The sequence below is a fragment of the Zymoseptoria tritici genome, chromosome 3 (genome assembly GCF_000219625.1).
Source record: "Zymoseptoria tritici IPO323 chromosome 3, whole genome shotgun sequence".
Classification (NCBI taxonomy): Eukaryota; Fungi; Ascomycota; class Dothideomycetes; order Mycosphaerellales; family Mycosphaerellaceae; genus Zymoseptoria; species Zymoseptoria tritici.
Genome location: NC_018216.1, coordinates 2,369,683 through 2,385,676, shown reverse-complemented (window position 1 = coordinate 2,385,676; position 15,994 = coordinate 2,369,683). Strand labels below are relative to the sequence as shown.

Genomic DNA, 15,994 nt, shown 5'->3' with positions numbered 1-15,994 from the left:
ATGCCAGTGACGCTGAGGCAACGAGGTGTACATGAAAACGTGCTTTTTCTTCTCCATCTATCGCAAACAAGAACACTTCCGTCGACCGCATCAATCCAGACTGGACCAACTCAACCTGCCCTCGCGGGCAAAGAGTCGAGGCCACCATCCTCCATCATGCTGTCGCCATTGCAGAACAGGCCATAGCCAGCGAGGCACCACCAACTCGACCAACCTCTTGCAAGGCTGGGAGTCAGGCAGGCCAACATGCCGACAAACTTTCCGATCTTTCATATGTCCAAAGCACAATCTCGTGAAACCAACTCAACCTGCTTCAAGAAGCGAGGAGTCCAAGTGACACTCTCCAGAACAAATCTCCACCACTTTTCTCCATACATCTCCATGCATAGCCATGCATCCTTGTGCATCCTTGTGCATCTCCATACCGGTGTACTGTTCGATCCGTCTCGGTATTCAACCATGAAATGCGTCTTCGTCGAAACGCTTCGTTCCTTTCCTTCGGGCGCAGTGTGCGCCGAAAAAGACCAGAAAAGCGCCAAATCCCGCGACAAATCAAAAACGCCATCGCAATGCCATGCCATTGAATGCGGTCTGTCGTATTTTCGACCGACGTCCTCATATCTTACAATCTTGTGCTTCATGCCGCAGCCGAGGTGAGGAAGCTGAATTGGCCTCCACAGCCGGCGCCGATGATTTTCTGATCCTTCACCGCGGTGTTCTCGATGCAGGTGGCAACGATCACATCATCATCGGTACCAAGACCGGTCTGATAGTTGGCCGAGAACCCCCAGCTCCAGGCCTTGCCCTCATCGGTAATGACGATGTTGTTGTCGGAAGAGGTGGTGACTTGAACGACCTTTCCTTTGATGGCGGAAATCTTCTGAGGCTCCTTGATGATCCTCATTGCGCCATGTTCGTCCTTGATGATGACTTCATCAGGCATCTTGTTGAGCTCATCCTTGGTGAAGCCAGTCTGGTTGCCATCGATGCGTCCCCAGATCAAGCAATCACCTTCAGCAGTAGCGGCCAAGCTGTGGTGTCCGCCACCCTTGATGGAGATGAGGTCCTTGCCCTTCAGAGATGGGACTTGGCGAGGGTTGACGATGACAGCATCGTCCTGTCCAGCGTTGTCCATGATGCCAGTTTCGCCGAAGTTGTTCAGTCCCCATGCGTAGACATCGCCGGTCTTGGAAATGGCAAAGCTGTGGTATCCGCCGGTCTCAATGGAGGTGATGCCCTTCTTGGCGCCCTTGGGCAGGCCAAATTCGCGCGGGTGAAGCCCCTCGGTCTTCGTTCGTTCTATGACGCGACGACCGAGTTGGTTCTGTTGACCTGAGCCCCAAGCGAAGACTGCGCCGGTAGTGTCCATGGCGAGAGCGTGGTTGGCGCCAGCTTTGATCGAGGTGATCTTCTTCAGGCCAGAGACAAGGATTGGGCGTTCGGCAATGTGGACCTCGGGTGAGAAGCCAAACACGCCGTCGTTGCTGCGGAATGTGCCCCAGCCGTAGACCTTGCCATCATCTGTGAGCACGAACGAGGTGGAGTCTCCGGCAGCGACTTGCACAAAGCGCGTGCCTTCAGCCAGCTCAGTCTGAGACCAGTCGACTTCACCGGGAGTGCTCTCCTTCGGGTTGAGGCCGTTGTCATCATCGTCATCAGAGTCGCTATCCTCGGCAGCTGCGTCCATGTCTCTCAGTCCGCCGTCCCAAGTGGTGTCTCTACCGAGAGTGCCTTGGTCGTTGACACCCCATGTGAGGATCTTGTTGTCGTGAGTGAGCGCCACACAGTGCATGCCTCCAGCGGCGATCTCGACAACACCCACGGTGTCTGCCTTGAGGTTCGGGTTAAGACGCGGACGCTTCACGTCGACCGCGCTCTTTGCTGTGCCGAGTCCGAGCTCGCCAGCGGTGCCTTCACCAAAGACGTAGACGTTCAGGCGCTGGGTTGGTGGTTCGTTCAGGACCGGACCCTTGACCATGAGCTTGACTTTCTTCGCGGGTGCGGCTGGAGCTTCGGAATCCGCCTTGCGCTTGCGCGACGTCTTTGCGGGTGCTGGTGTGTCTTCATCGCTTGCGGCGGCTTTCTCGGGCGCGGCGGCCTTCTTGGCTGGTGCTATGAAAGGTCAGCGAATGCACGTGAGATTCTAAGGATTTGACTCCAAGTGCGCGACCACAATTCATGGCAGTATGCAGTATATCAGTCATTGGGTGACATACCTTTCTTTGCAGCCGGCTTCTTCTTCTCTGCTACTCCATTCTCTTCAACTGCCTCCTCCTTCTTTGCACGTCCGCGCGCAGGTGCTTTCGCCTTTGTGGTGGTCGCAGCCGCGGCCTTTGCCTTTGCAGCGGCGGTCGGCTTCTTGGCTGCGGGTGCGGCTTTGGTGACTTTTGCTTTGGTGTTGGCCTTTGTGACCGCGGCGCTCGAGGCGGACGCGCCTTTGGTGGCGGCAGCGCGCTTGGGAGCCATCGCGTCGTCTGTTGTTGCTTTCTGTTTCTTGATGTACTTGATCTGAGCCACTGGAGAGAAAATTGTGTGTTAGCATGGTCGAGCCGTTGGAGGTCGTTGCGCGGCCGACGAACTGTTGTGAGGAATGCAGATCAATTACCTCTGCTTGTGGTACTGAGAGCCTTCACTGATGGTGGTGTGAGATCGTTGGTGAAGAAGAATTGGTGGATGCGCGCGGTGTTTTGTGTGGTTGTGGTATTCAATGTGGTTGGTGAATTGTATGTGTCGAGTGAAGAGTCGAGGTCGAGTTCGCGATTGTTGTTGAAGCTCCAATAATTTCCAAGACGCGCTAGTGAGAGCTTCTTCCCGGACCCACCTCCGACTCGTCATTGTCCTTGATCGACTTCACCTCGACATTCCCGTCACTGCAATTGGTTCAGAACGAGGTCATTGACGGAAATCGCCTACCACAGAAAGTGACTATGGCAGGTGACTGGAGTGCGCATATGACTGTTTGTATCGACATTCTGACAAGCCCCACGACCGAGTCACCGGTTCACGAAGACTGATGCCTTGAAAGGATGGGAGCCTCAACAAGAAGGACGCCTTACGCCAATATATGAGGAACGACATACAGAAACAGCACCAATCACCAAGCCGTATAGCCTCCATCAATCACCATGTGCGATCCCGTCATGAACGAAGAAGCATCGCTCAGCATGAACAAGACCGCACCACGATACTCCTCCGGCGTGCTGAGCCTGCCCATCATGTTCCCGTTCTCCCAAATCGCTCTCAAGCTAGGATCGTCACGGAAGTTCTGCTCCGCCATGGGTGTGACTATGTTGCCTGGACACAGCACGTTGACTCGAATCGGTTTGCCATCGATCGCCTGACCCCATTCCATTGCCAGGCTGCGGCCGAGCTGAATCACGGCAGCTTTGGATGCGTTGTAGACTGAGCAAAACAGAGCTCTGTTCGCAATGAGTCCGCTCATGGAACCCACGAGTACCATGGAACCAGGCGTCTGGTACTTGTGCATCATCCGCGCACAGCTCTGAGCGGAGTGGTACACGCCGTTGAAATTCACTTTCATCATCTGGTTGGTCTCTGTTAGCTGGATCACCTCACAGCATGAACAGAAGCTCGCAATACCTCCGTGATCTTCTCTGGCGGAAACTTCAATGCTGGCGTGACGTTCTGGATTGCTGCAGCCGCCACGAGACCGTCCATCCTGCCATGCTCCGCTGCAATGGCTTCGAACGCCAGGTCCAGACCCTCGGCATCGCAGACGTCCGCGTTGAGGTAGCGAAGAGTGCCCTGGCCATCATCTTGGACTTGCTCGTGAGCCCGGTGGAAGTCGTCGGATGGAGCCGGATTGCGGTCGATGACAAACGCTGGAGCAGATCAGCAGCTGTACCAGGCCTACAAGGCTCGGACTGGCAGGAAACATACTGTTGGCGCCTCGTATGGCGAGTGTCTTGGAAAGCTCAAGGCCGAGTCCTTGTGCACCTCCAGTCACGACATAAACCCGGTCTTTGACCTGTCATTCCATTTGTCAGCTGAATGCAAGCAGCGGTGCGAGGGTCGGTATCGGGGCGTCTCACGTCGAAAATGTTTGCCGCGCTGGCGTGCTTTGGCTCGTGGGAGCTCGATGCAAGATAGCGTCTGGCTGGGGTCAAGAAGCTACCCTTCGTCGTTCGAGTCCAGACTCGTCCGAAAGCCCTGGTAGCAGACATTTTGAGTTGATGTAAGTTGATCTGATTTCGTGTTTACCCGGCTTGTTCGGAAGAAGAAACAGTTTGTTGATGAACAGAAGGGTGATAGCTGGTCCGCACGGTGGGACTTGTTCGGCCTGGTACCATGCTCGCATGATGACCTTGTCTTTCACTGCCGGCCACTCCGGAAACCAGGACGTGGCTTAGCACACGATGATCATCATGGCGATGAGAATGAGACAGAGCGCGAGGAAGAGAAGTCAGTTCTCAGCTGCGAGAGGCGACAACCATGTCCATCGCCATCCCACGTTGTACCTATCTCCAGTGCGGGGTGAGCAAGATTCCACACCACCCCGTTAAGAAGACTTAGAACGAAGTGGGAATCCAGACACCAGGATTGAATGTACCCTGAGTACTTGAACACTAATGAGACAATGAGGTGGGCTGACAATGCTGACATGCATGCTGACCTGGACAAGGATTGTCTCTAACAGGCCAAGAAGCGGAGCTGAAGGATCCGAAATCCCCGGAGGGTGTGAGGCACCGCACCGCGAGTTATTCCTGAAGGTCATGTTGCTACGTTATAACAGCTGCTTTGTTCCGATGGTCTAGTTCCTCGCGAAATTCGATGGATACTCTATCTTGTCGATGATATACAGACCTGTGCAAATTCGGGACCGGAGCATGAGCAAGTGAGTCGATGAGAACGAAAGCGCATGGTGTCATTGCTATGCTTGTCCGCAAGGACTCGAAAGTATGCGAACTGCTGACCGGGCACTGCGAGCAGTAAACGGACCTTGATGTTTGGGTCTGGAACTTCAGTCTTTCCATCTGCTGGGCGCACTCCAGGCACTGTCCGCAAAATGAGAATCCGCATCCAAACCCCGAGTAGAAGGGTCGGCCCTCTTAGAACCAGACGTTCTCGTACCGGGTATCGGGGGCCATAGATAGCCTGTGGTATAGGCTTGTAAGCAGTGCTAACAGCGTATACAAAGTCCTCCTCTCCGCTCGTCTGAGACCCGCAGCCTCTTTCAACGCTTCCCTCTGCGCTTCACTCTGTCTCCTTCCCTCCGTGGCCTGACCTTGATCTTCGCCACGTCTTCCTGTAACGACGAGCAATTCTGTTCGAGCATCCTCCTGCCGCGCAAATATGCATCTCGCTTCGCTGTTGCCAGCCATGTGGATAGGGAGCTGTCTGGCTAGCAATTTCGTGAGTGTCATCGCCCAACCATTGAACGCTTGCTTCGTTCTGATTAGTTGTCCTCCAGGTCTGCTACAAAAAGTACGACGAGTTTGGCAAATGGCGCACTGACCGGAAGGGTCGCAGTGAAGAATCAAGCGCCTATTGCGACGAAAACAATGGCTGCTGCCTCGACACGGAGGACAATAGCGCGGAACCGGCATACTACACCTGTCAAAAGGTACGCTCTCAAGGACTCAGTTGTTCAACAGCCTGAAAAATGTTCCCAGGCTTCCAAATTCGGCGAAAAGAACCTTGGCTGCGTCCCAAACCCCAGCGGATATGCGGTCTGCAATTGTGATCGTCAGGGCCATCATTCGTGCTAGACCTGCGCGAGCGTGGCAATGCGCCGGCACACTTCACCTGTCAACGAGTATGCTCTCAACTCCTTGAGAATCTTTCTGTTCGTCAAGCGCCTGACAGATGTTCCCAGACTTCCAAATGCGGCGAAGAGAAGGGCTAGATGTGTGCCAAAAAAGAACGGCGATTTTGCGGTCTGCAATTGTTATCGCGAGGGACATGCTAGTCGGGAAGGGTGCTTTCCAAGGCTTTCCAGGCATAGCAAAGGTATCTTTTCAATGTGACTGCAGAGTTTTCAACCACCAACGTATCAGATCATGCGCCTTTCAGTGTCCTCCTCCAGCCTCGACTAGCTTCGCAAATACTGCAGAACCGCCTCGGACCAAACGACGCCACGCTTGTAAAAGTTCATCTCCGGAACACTGCCCATTACTAGGCCCTCGATTGCCGCGGCCAACTCGTCTGCGTAGCCATCGTTCTTGACATCCTCCAAATGGTACTGATACGTCTTGAACGAAAACACAATCGCCTTGCTCTGTGGAAGGCGAAACAAGGTCTGTCGTTCCGACCTTAGTCGGCAATTCTCGACGATCACCTCTCGCTTTTGTTGCTCAATCGCGTCCATTACCCTGGTGCTAGGTCCATCACCCTCTGTCGATGTACTGCTCGGCCCATCACTCGCTTTGTCGTTATGAAAGTGCGTTCCGCCCTCCAGAAACAAGTCCGTTACGGTCGTGATGCCCCAATTTGACCGTTTCACAGCCTTGCCGCACTCCAGTCTCGCAAAGAAACGATCCATCGACTTCTCCAGTTTCGCTTTGTACCCCGGCACGGGCGTATGGATTTCTGCAAGAGGCATGCCCAGCTTCTTGCGGAGGCTGAACCCGGATGGGAAGCAGGTGACGAAGGCCTGGAGGTGATAGATCGGCAAACCGTCCGGCGAAATCGAGCAAGGCATGAGGACCAGGAAGTCTGTGTCAATGTTCGAGCCCAAGGCTCGGAGAGCTTCTACCGCGGAAGAAGGACTCAGCGGGATGATTTTGTTGCTGACCCCGTTGAGTAGGCCACCATCGGCACCACTTTGTCTGTAGTAGATCTGGGGATAGCGCATGGGAAGGTATGTCCTGAACATCCAGTCGTGGAGTTCCAGTACCGCTTTGTCGGCGACGGGTGTCGATTGAATGGTGGCATCCGGATGATCTTCCATAATTGATTGGCGGACCTGCATTCTCGAAACATAGGTATTGTCCATGGCGATAATGTCGGAGAGAGTGATGTTTTCTAAGGCTGGACCATTGTCAGTGGGAATAGATGCCCACTCTGGGGTACGATCGTACCCATTGTCAGATGATACTTTGGCTTCAAGGGAGAATTGCGAATGGGAGACGTTGTTCTCCAGTCGAAGTCCTGCAGTGGCTGGATGTCGAGATATGCATCTTCTTGCTTATCATCGTAGCTTGTTGTAGATATTGGGATGCCTCTTCGAATATCTCTCGAGCCATGCGCCCGGATCAATTGCCATACTATCCATAGCATTAGTCCACACAGGGAGCATATCAAGATCGATGCCGCCATCCTCCTGAACACAACATCAGATGTCCATCAGTGAAGTTCACGAAAACCTCGAGTCACCCCCGCTAGATTCATTTTTGGGCGTTGAAGTCCGGCCAAAGCGGGGCTTTCGCTACGCCTCCACCTTCCGCATAAGGCAATACCAACCAGATCCACGCCCTGCGAGCACTCGCTGATAAGACACGGTCTTCTGTGTCCTTCTGGAACGCATCCAAATAGAGCATGGCAGAAGCATCAGGATCAAGTGTCCGCCTGAACAATATTCCGGCGAAGCACCATCATGTCGTCCGGCTACAGCGTTCAGCCATTATGCTTAGACTCTGCCACACCATACATTCAGTAGACTGCGAGCGGCACCAATCAGGCCGGGCAGAAGTGTCGAACGCTGGAGATCTCCGAAGCCTGCTGGTCGTCCAGGTGTATTGAGGCTGCCCTGTCGTTCAAACGTCCCAAATGTAGCAGTGCGCTTCCACCGCTCGGAGCACTTCTCGAGGCCAGACTATCGCACCGTTGAGCATCAAATCTTGCCCAGGTGTGTGTGACCCAGAGGAAAGAGGAGGCGGCCTTCCGCGCTCCAGTGATGCAACAGCGCCATACTGGGTCGGGATGTAACAGAGTCGCCAGACCTTGCGCGGTCTAAATCATAGGATATTCGCGATTGTCCTTGGGAGCAGCGAAACTGGAATCTCTCAGAGTTCCTTCGGCATCCTCATCCTCCATGCATTAGGCTCGGGCTCCAGTATTCGACTTCTTCTCCTTGCTCGTCAACCCACAACAGACCGTCCATTACCATGTCGTCAATGACGGCGATCGCTCTAGCCTTCTCCCATTGCAGGTTCGCGCGCAGCATTGAAACAGTCACAAAGCCCATGATGTCGATGACTTCGAGAACTCTCGATTGATCCTGGTTCAGCTCCTTCGGCACAGATCTGATGAACTTTGTGCTGCCGAGCTTCGTGATCTTGAACATGCCCCCGAGAGGCTCGAGGCTCTCCAATGCTCGCTCGACATCATCGTCCGTCACCTCGATGCCGCCTCCTACCAGGCCACGCCCTTTCGCGATTCGCTTCCGAGCTTCCGCAAGTGCTATCATACCTCCATTCTCCGCTCTGCTCTCTCGACAGACCTCCACCAGCCTGACACCCAACTCAAAGTAGAAGTCGTTTAAACTTGTTCCCAGCATCTTTGCCCAAACACTACCACCCTTGCCATCTGCTGCAGCATTGCCCTTGGCGTTGCTTCCCGCAAGTGGATCGACCCCAATAGCATGGCACATACGGGCGAATTCGGCTCGAAAGGTCGGATTGCTGCGAATGTCTTTCGCGTGGGTCAAGGAGAAGTTGTGCAGGGCGGCCTGGAAGACCGAGAGTTGGTTCGCGAGTGCATCGGCATGGCTTGTCCGGAGTGCGGCCCCGTGGGCAGCATATTTATCTGAAGAGATTGCAGCGTTGGAGAAGGCACTGAGGCCTACGCCGCGTCGGTTGGACGACATGCTCAGATGTTATTGAGGAGAGAGGATGTTCCAATGGAGAGTTCAAGTCCAAGCTGTTGGCTGTATGACTGTTGTCATGCCTGAGGTGTCCAGGTCGGAAGATCGCACCGCCAAGCGCCGATGATCACGTGTATCGCACCGGCGAACATCGAGCTATTCAATTTTCGATTGGACTTCTCTCGCCCACCGACAAGACATCACCCAGTCCATCCTTCGACCACCGAACTAACCGACAAAATGGCTCCATCGAAGAAGTACGTTCCATCCACCATCGGGTGAAGAAACGCAGCACAGTCGGTCCGCAACGCTCAGCAATGCTCGCCATCACCGCGATGGCAGCACCATACACTCCAGCCCGCCTCAGTCCTGCGCGCTGTCAATTTGGGCACGCCAGAATGTGAGGTGGAAGGCACAAGGCATTGCAGGCGTAAGCCCTTTGTCCGAGCCATCGTTGCAATGCTCGAAAGAGCTGCGGCATTCTCGCCTAGCGAGGTCTGGTTGGATGGGATCTCTCCCACCGACTGCACACCACTCTTTGGAGTGTCAGCGGAGAATGCATGAGAGCCAGCAGACCACTGTGCCGCAATTCTTCGCTCGGGGCTTTGTCCCCACCGCACGAGCGGACCGACTGACAGTTGTGGTACAGCACCGTCCCCACCAAGGACCAGATCCTGGTTCCAGAGACTCTTCTCAAGAAGCGCAAGAGCCAGGAGAAGGAGCGCGCTGAGAAGGCTGAGGCTCGCGATGCCCGCAAGAAGGTACATCATTCCCACACCACTGCCCTGCATACTATGATGAAGCTTCATTCAACTTCAACTCGACTAGCCTCCGGGCGGTGCTGTCGTAACGTTAACCATCTTTCGGGTCTGACTTTTGCTGTGACAAATGATGCATTTGGAGAAACACGGGCATTGATGAGCAAGAAAGCTAACAGTGCACCCACAGGAGAACAAGTCCAAGCGCGAAACCATCTTCAAGCGTGCCGAGTCTTACGTGAAGGAGTACCGCGACCTCGAGCGCGAGAAGATCCGCCTGGGTCGTGTCGCCAAGTCTGAAGGCAGCTACTACGTCCCAGCCGAGCCCAAGCTCGTGTTCGTTGTGCGCATCAAGGGTATCAACAAGATCGACCCCAAGAAGCGCAAGACTCTTCAGCTCCTCCGTCTGCTCCAGATCAACAACGGTGTCTTTATCCGCCTGACCAAGGCCACCTCGGAGATGCTCAAGATCGTCGAGCCATTCATCGCCTACGGTTACCCCAACCTCAAGTCTGTCCGTGAGCTCGTGTACAAGCGCGGTTACGCCAAGACTGCTGAGAAGCACCGCATTCCTCTCACCGACAACTCCATCATCGAAGCTCACCTCGGAAAGTTCGGCATCGTCTGCATGGAGGATCTCATCCACGAGATCTACACCGTCGGCCCCAACTTCAAGCAGGCCTCCAACTTCCTCTGGCCATTCAAGCTCAGCAACCCAACTGGTGGCTTCCGTCCTCGCAAGTTCAAGCACTTCGTCGAGGGAGGTGACCTCGGCAACCGTGAAGAGTACATCAACGCTCTCATCCGCCAGATGAACTAGTCTGGTTGCTTTTTTTTTGGAAGAGCATGACGTGGTGTAGCGGGATTGTTTCTTGTGGTTCGGGTGGGGAAAAGGGCGGACAGAGCCCAATGCAAAGGCGAATGGCGTCACTAGCTACGGAATCAAAACTTCAAACGTGAACCACGTCGTGTTACTGCCTGTTTCCAAGTACTCATCCTCAACTCTCACGTTATGCACGATTCGAGTTTGCTCTTTTCACCGCCATGGCACGCCTGTGTGCTCCCAGATAGTGGCCTTCTCTGCGCCCAGCCGAGAGTTTTGAGGAATGAAAATGGAAGGTGTGCATCTTGGTTGACGTGTGAGTGTCTTGCACGATTCCAAGCAATGTGAGACAGACGAACCCATCGTTCTTGAAGCAGCGCAAGCCACCGAAATTCTTCCTCAGCTGACCAACTCCACGAGGGTCTTTGCTCCACCTCAGCTGAATGGCCCAAACGGGAAGTAACGCGACACGTGAGAGTAAACCTTAACAGCCGTTTTGAATCAACTCCTCACTTTTCGCCCAATCAACAACAATATGAGACAGCTCACCCAGCTCAGAAGCGATGCCTTGGCAGTTGAAACCACGGTTCACTCGCTACCATGATCGACTTTCCCATATCAATCTTGAGTCAACATCCGCTGAGCATTAGCGATCCAGCTGTCAGGGACGCCACATCCGTTAGAAAAAAGGGCTATCCGTTGCGCGAGCCAAGACGCGACTATTGCTTTTCAGGAGAGCACGCACCTCCATGCCTCGGGGACTTCGTCCGGCGGCTTCGACTCTGCCGTGGTCCAGAAGAGATGAGCTGATCCATGGGGGAATCGATGCGAAATCGCCTGAGCCTTTGGTAAACGCCTTGCGAACGTTATGTACATATAGGTGCCATCCTCCAACTGTACGCCTGTCAATTTCCCTCTTGCTGGTGCATACATCGTAGGTCTCAGTCTCCCTCTCGATATCACCCTCAGCAAAACGCATCTTTCATCACTCTACTCGGACTGGACTTCAACGCTCTATTCAAAATGGACTGGACATGGCTTCTCCTCCTCACATCCCCTCTCTTCACACAAACCGTCCTCGCGATCGACCCCGAAGATCTCTCGTTCTGCTACGACTCCACAAACACCTGTCTCTCCAGCCTAAAAGCCAACGCAAATGCACCGGCGAACTGCAAAGCATGTCTCGTGGTGACCACAATCGCAAGCCGACCGTGACGCGAACGAAAACGAGGGAGATACGTATTTTGGAATCCGAATAGGCTGCCCCCAGCGCCAAATCCCTCGACTCGGGGACTAATTTGAATAGATTTGAGCACAGTATTAAACGGGACATTGAACGGGATATTAAACGGGACATTAAACGGAATCTCGTAGGGTAACCCTAACGTTCTGACCCTGCCGTTCTAGCTTGTGACCCTGCCGTTGCTGCTTGTGTAAAAGTAAGATACGCCCGGCGGTATACAGTGTACGCGTGAATGCAGCGCCAAGCCACTTGTAAATTTGAGCGACCAATCAGACGCGAGTAGCGGCCAAACCAGTTTTTGGCTGACCACCTGCAACATCTCGTCGACGCTGAGTCAGCACCGAGGACGTTCACCGCGACGGATATCATCACACCCGTAGTCTTCGCCACGGAGACGAAGACTCTTACCGCGATGCCGGACCTACGCATTCGTGGACTCTCAGAGCAGGCTGGTCCACGTTGTCCGCCAAAGTACGCGGAGTGTGACTATGATGCCTACAGAGCGGCGTGTGCTTGTATAGGAGCGGGAGAGGAAACGAGAACGATTTCAGGATTTCCTTTCACGGTCATGGAGACACGGATGGAGACTTTCTTTGAGGCGGCGGAGACGGTGAGTATCATTTTGACTCTAAGCTTTTGGAGGGTTTGAGCTGACGATGTGAAATAGCAGGCAGCAGAATCAGCATGGGAAGAAGTCCGCATAACGAGTGCTGCGGCTACTGTTACTGTTATTGTCGTTGCGCCGGCGGTAACCTCGACGGTCACTGATTCTGTCTGGGTTCCGGCGAGGAGGTAGTTCGGTTTACATATACCTTATGTTGTAATGAAGCATAATGTTCACGACTCTGACAATTCGGCGATCGCTTCCCTCATTTCGAGTCATTATGCAAGGTATGCTAATGTCGCAGAAGTGCGGACGGATTCGTAGCAAAGGTGACATCAATGTCGTTTTCCCATTTCCATGCTCCCATCATCGTCCCAGTCATCGTCACCACCGCTGACTTTCCGGCCCACCAGGATGCCCGTCGCAGTAAGTCCCACGGCGACCAGAAACCAGCTCTCAAACCAACCCATTACAAACCCTCCCTCCAACGGCGTACCCAAAGCCTCCGTAATGACACTACTCACCTCCGCTGGCAAATTGCTCCTCAACAACAAGGCCGAGCTGATGACGTATGTGCCTGCGATCTGAGAGATAACCAACGGCAGACTCGTCTGCGCATGCTGCAGCAGATTCGGCGCGAACCGAGCAAACACGCGGAAGGTCTGCAACACAGCGTTGAAGGACGCCAGGAGCATAACGCCGGACAGCAAGAAAGAGATCTGTCGGGACCAGGCCTCGCGGTCAAGATTGCTGTCCCAATGGGTTGTGACGAGAGCGAGAAAGTTGTTGATCGGATCCGTAGTCGCAGTGGTGTAGCCTGGCTGCGTGAGGCGACGGAGCGAAGAGATCGATGTCGCAATGATGCGGTAGGCGCAGTAGATGGCAAATCCCATGTTGACTACGTTGAGGATTCGGCCCCAGGTGGTCTTAGAGCGCTGTTGCTCGACGTAACGAGCACGAGTACTCATAAGGGTATTGGAGAGCGTGAATGACATCGTTTCCAGGCCGGAGACTTCCATACGGAGGGACTGGAGTTCTGTTGCTTCCTTTGAACCCCGAAAACCTCCCATCATACGACCCATGAACCCGGCTTGTTCGGTCTGCGATGCGGACTCGCTCATCTTACGCTCGAGAGCGCGTACCCGGCTGGCCTTCGCTGCGAGCATGTCTTGTGTAGCCTGAAGTCCAGAGGCCTTGCGTGAGATGTCCGATTCCTTGACTGTACGATGTCGGACGCCAAATGTCTGCCATAGCGACGATACTGCTGCAAAGCCCGACAAAGAAGCCATCAAGGATATCCCGATAATCCCAATGCGCTCCAAGCAAGCCTCGGAAAAGGGATGTTTGCTCTCGTCATGTCCACGTTCGCCTTCATGCAAGCTCTTCCTTAGGATCGACGCTTGTGGAATGTACCAAAAGAACAGTATCCAGGCTGCGAAGAGAACCATTTCCAAACTCAGTCGTATGTAGGACGACTTGCCTCTCTTCGTCGATGTAGATTCCTTCGATCCTCCAAGCGTGCCTGTGACAAGTCCGTGGATTTCTAAACCAGGTGTGATGACCACGCTCAAAATTAAGAGCGAGCTCAGTGTCGTCCTCAACGCCAGTCCTCTCGCGGCAGGATTCAGTGTGTTGGAGATCTCGCAAAGGAGCAATTCGACCAGAACTGCTGACAGTCCGATGCTCGTCGAGAACACCCAGGATGCTACTCGCTGTGCCGATGGGTTCTTCACTTTCTCCTTCCAGCTCACGCTCCCACTCTTGACATGGTGTTGCGGAAGCTCACCGCGGCCATTCTCCTGCTCCTCTCCATCGCCCGATAGTACCGGGAAGAGTCTCCGCTGCGCGACCGCGAAGACAGCGATCCACGTCAGTACTAGAGGTAGTAGAGACCACGCAATAGTCGAAGCTGGCACCGAGTCGAGACTTCTTCGTCGCAAGTATGATGGCAGACAATCATCGCAATCGTTCAAAGATGGGAGCATCACGGCGGGCGGAGTTCGTTCACAGGGTATCCGGCAATCGGCAGTTGACGCTCCGTGGCAAGGACTGCGACGAGCGAGGAAGGCATCGGATAACTGAGAAGAAAGGGATCGAGGTGGACTCGGATGCAATGTGGAGGTCTGCCAGAAGAACGTGACGCCTCGGTCTGGAAGGAGATCCCACGGGGCGGCGGCTTCCTTGCCCTTGCATGATGTACGCTAGGATTTCGCGCTAGAGATGTGCTTAAAGCTGAGAAGAAGAGCTTGGTACGATGCTGGAACATAAGGCTGAGACACATCTCTCCCACTGTGTTCCTATGGCTCTGCTTGGTGGCACCGAACCTGTTCCAACTAAGACAACACCCAGCTTCTGAGGTGTCACAGAACCGCTAGAACCAGCCAGGATTCGACAAAGCAGGAGCCCTGCCAACCCATTTCCTCTCCTCCAGCTCCTGCAGAACCCACACAGCATTGCTCTTTCGGCTCAGTGTCAAGCCGTCGTTGCCGTCATCGATCATAGCAGTTCGAACGGGCTCGTAGTCGCCATTGGTGAGTACAGGCACTCTGCAAAGACATCAGCTAACAATTCTCCTCGCCATCTGCAATTCGAGACGTACCGGAACAGTGTCCATTCGATCTCATCGACTGGCAGAGCAGACACAACCTTTCCGATCCCGACAATATCTGCGTATGCATCTCCGCCTAGCATGCGGATCACTGAGACAATCAACCACCACTTCCAAGAACTCCTGTCCTCGGCCACCTGGAACGATGGAGTCGCGAGAACCAGGCATCGGCGAATGCTATTCTCCTTGTCCTCATTGATCAGGCGGAAAAGTCTGTCGTAGAAAGCTGACACGGGCTGCAAAAGCGGATTATCAGTATGCTCCCCGTGGAGATCAACTTATGCTCGCCCGTCGTCGTACCGTTCCTTTGGCCGGAGGTTGTGGCCCTGCGAAGGATACCAAGGCGGTGGCACCTGTCTGAATTGCTTTCCGCGCGGCTTCCATGTCGTTGAACTCTCCTTTGACAATCGTCACATTGCTGGATGTAGAGACATTCTCGGGCAGTTTCGTTGGATTCCGGGCAAATATTGTGAGTCGATGACCAGCGACGAGAGCTTCTTGGGCGAAAGCGATGCCCGATGGCCCTGAGATATTGTTCAGCTAGAAGACTATCGATGAGTGTTTCGAACAGTACCCGTAGCCCCAACGAGGAGAATGTGCATTGTTGTCGGTGAGTTGTGAAGCGATCAAGGTCTCCGAAGCTGTATATATGGAGAATCAATGACCCGTGCTTCGCCGCTGTGCTGCGTCCCTTGCTCGATCAACTTCGGATACCTCGATCTGTTGAATAAGAACGGTGCTCATATTCGCTCCCTATTGTGTATTTGCTCATTGAAGCCATGGCGAATTTGGAATCTTCATACCCGGAAGCATTGCGATACACATCCTGGCCGCGCAGCCCCGGTCCGAAGGAGCATAACGTTTGTGCAAGCCGGAGCACTTTCTCGACAGCTTGTTCATGCAGCACACATCATGTCGAGACGACGTCTGTCTGATGACAACGCTCGCCTCCACGCGGCAACAGCAACGTCGCCGTCGTGATCATTGTATCATGCGAGAGCTCACCGAGATTGTCATCGTCACAGAGGACCCTTCCGACCTTCCTCGTCGACAAGAACGAGCACAACGCAGGACAGCCAAGGCAATCGCCAATCTGTGTATGTGGCCGCGTTCTCTGATCGCTCCGAGCATCCCGTTGGAGTCCCGTCACTGATTTTGGCGACTGCAGGCTCACCGCAGCCAGCCATGGTAGCA

At 54.1% G+C, this 15,994-nt stretch overlaps 7 protein-coding genes across 7 annotated transcripts; 1 reads left to right on the top strand and 6 right to left on the bottom strand.

The window, feature by feature from the left end:
* Nucleotides 1–637: 637 nt before the first annotated feature.
* MYCGRDRAFT_39112 (uncharacterized protein) lies at nucleotides 638–2,466 on the bottom strand (the record flags this gene model as incomplete). The annotated part of the gene is made up of 2 exons (XM_003853911.1): nucleotides 638–2,112; nucleotides 2,217–2,466. The coding sequence occupies 2 exons, from the start codon at nucleotides 2,464–2,466 to the stop codon at nucleotides 638–640; spliced, it is 1,725 nt and encodes a 574-aa protein (XP_003853959.1).
* Nucleotides 2,467–3,094: 628 nt separating this feature from the next.
* On the bottom strand, nucleotides 3,095–3,979 carry MYCGRDRAFT_38883 (uncharacterized protein; the record flags this gene model as incomplete). Its single annotated transcript, XM_003853910.1, has 3 exons — nucleotides 3,095–3,544; nucleotides 3,601–3,842; nucleotides 3,901–3,979. Coding segments are annotated over 3 exons (771 nt in total), but the record flags the coding sequence as incomplete, so codon positions are not given.
* Nucleotides 3,980–6,052: 2,073 nt separating this feature from the next.
* Nucleotides 6,053–6,910, bottom strand: MYCGRDRAFT_85322 (uncharacterized protein; the record flags this gene model as incomplete). The annotated part of the gene is made up of 2 exons (XM_003853909.1): nucleotides 6,053–6,211; nucleotides 6,332–6,910. 2 exons carry the CDS (start codon nucleotides 6,908–6,910, stop codon nucleotides 6,053–6,055), a joined length of 738 nt encoding a protein of 245 aa, XP_003853957.1.
* A 928-nt stretch (nucleotides 6,911–7,838) lies between these two features.
* Nucleotides 7,839–8,767, bottom strand: MYCGRDRAFT_103841 (uncharacterized protein; the record flags this gene model as incomplete). The annotated part of the gene is made up of 1 exon (XM_003853908.1): nucleotides 7,839–8,767. One exon carries the CDS (start codon nucleotides 8,765–8,767, stop codon nucleotides 7,985–7,987), a length of 783 nt encoding a protein of 260 aa, XP_003853956.1.
* Nucleotides 8,768–8,991: 224 nt separating this feature from the next.
* Nucleotides 8,992–10,342, top strand: MYCGRDRAFT_108724 (60S ribosomal protein L7; the record flags this gene model as incomplete). Its single annotated transcript, XM_003854273.1, has 3 exons — nucleotides 8,992–9,164; nucleotides 9,414–9,525; nucleotides 9,713–10,342. 3 exons carry the CDS (start codon nucleotides 9,082–9,084, stop codon nucleotides 10,340–10,342), a joined length of 825 nt encoding a protein of 274 aa, XP_003854321.1.
* Nucleotides 10,343–12,578: 2,236 nt separating this feature from the next.
* On the bottom strand, nucleotides 12,579–14,239 carry MgGPCR (G protein coupled receptor; the record flags this gene model as incomplete). The annotated part of the gene is made up of 1 exon (XM_003853907.1): nucleotides 12,579–14,239. A coding segment is annotated over one exon (1,599 nt), but the record flags the coding sequence as incomplete, so codon positions are not given.
* Nucleotides 14,240–14,563: 324 nt separating this feature from the next.
* MYCGRDRAFT_37869 (uncharacterized protein) lies at nucleotides 14,564–15,184 on the bottom strand (the record flags this gene model as incomplete). The annotated part of the gene is made up of 3 exons (XM_003853906.1): nucleotides 14,564–14,738; nucleotides 14,792–15,036; nucleotides 15,101–15,184. The coding sequence occupies 3 exons, from the start codon at nucleotides 15,182–15,184 to the stop codon at nucleotides 14,564–14,566; spliced, it is 504 nt and encodes a 167-aa protein (XP_003853954.1).
* Nucleotides 15,185–15,994: the final 810 nt, after the last annotated feature.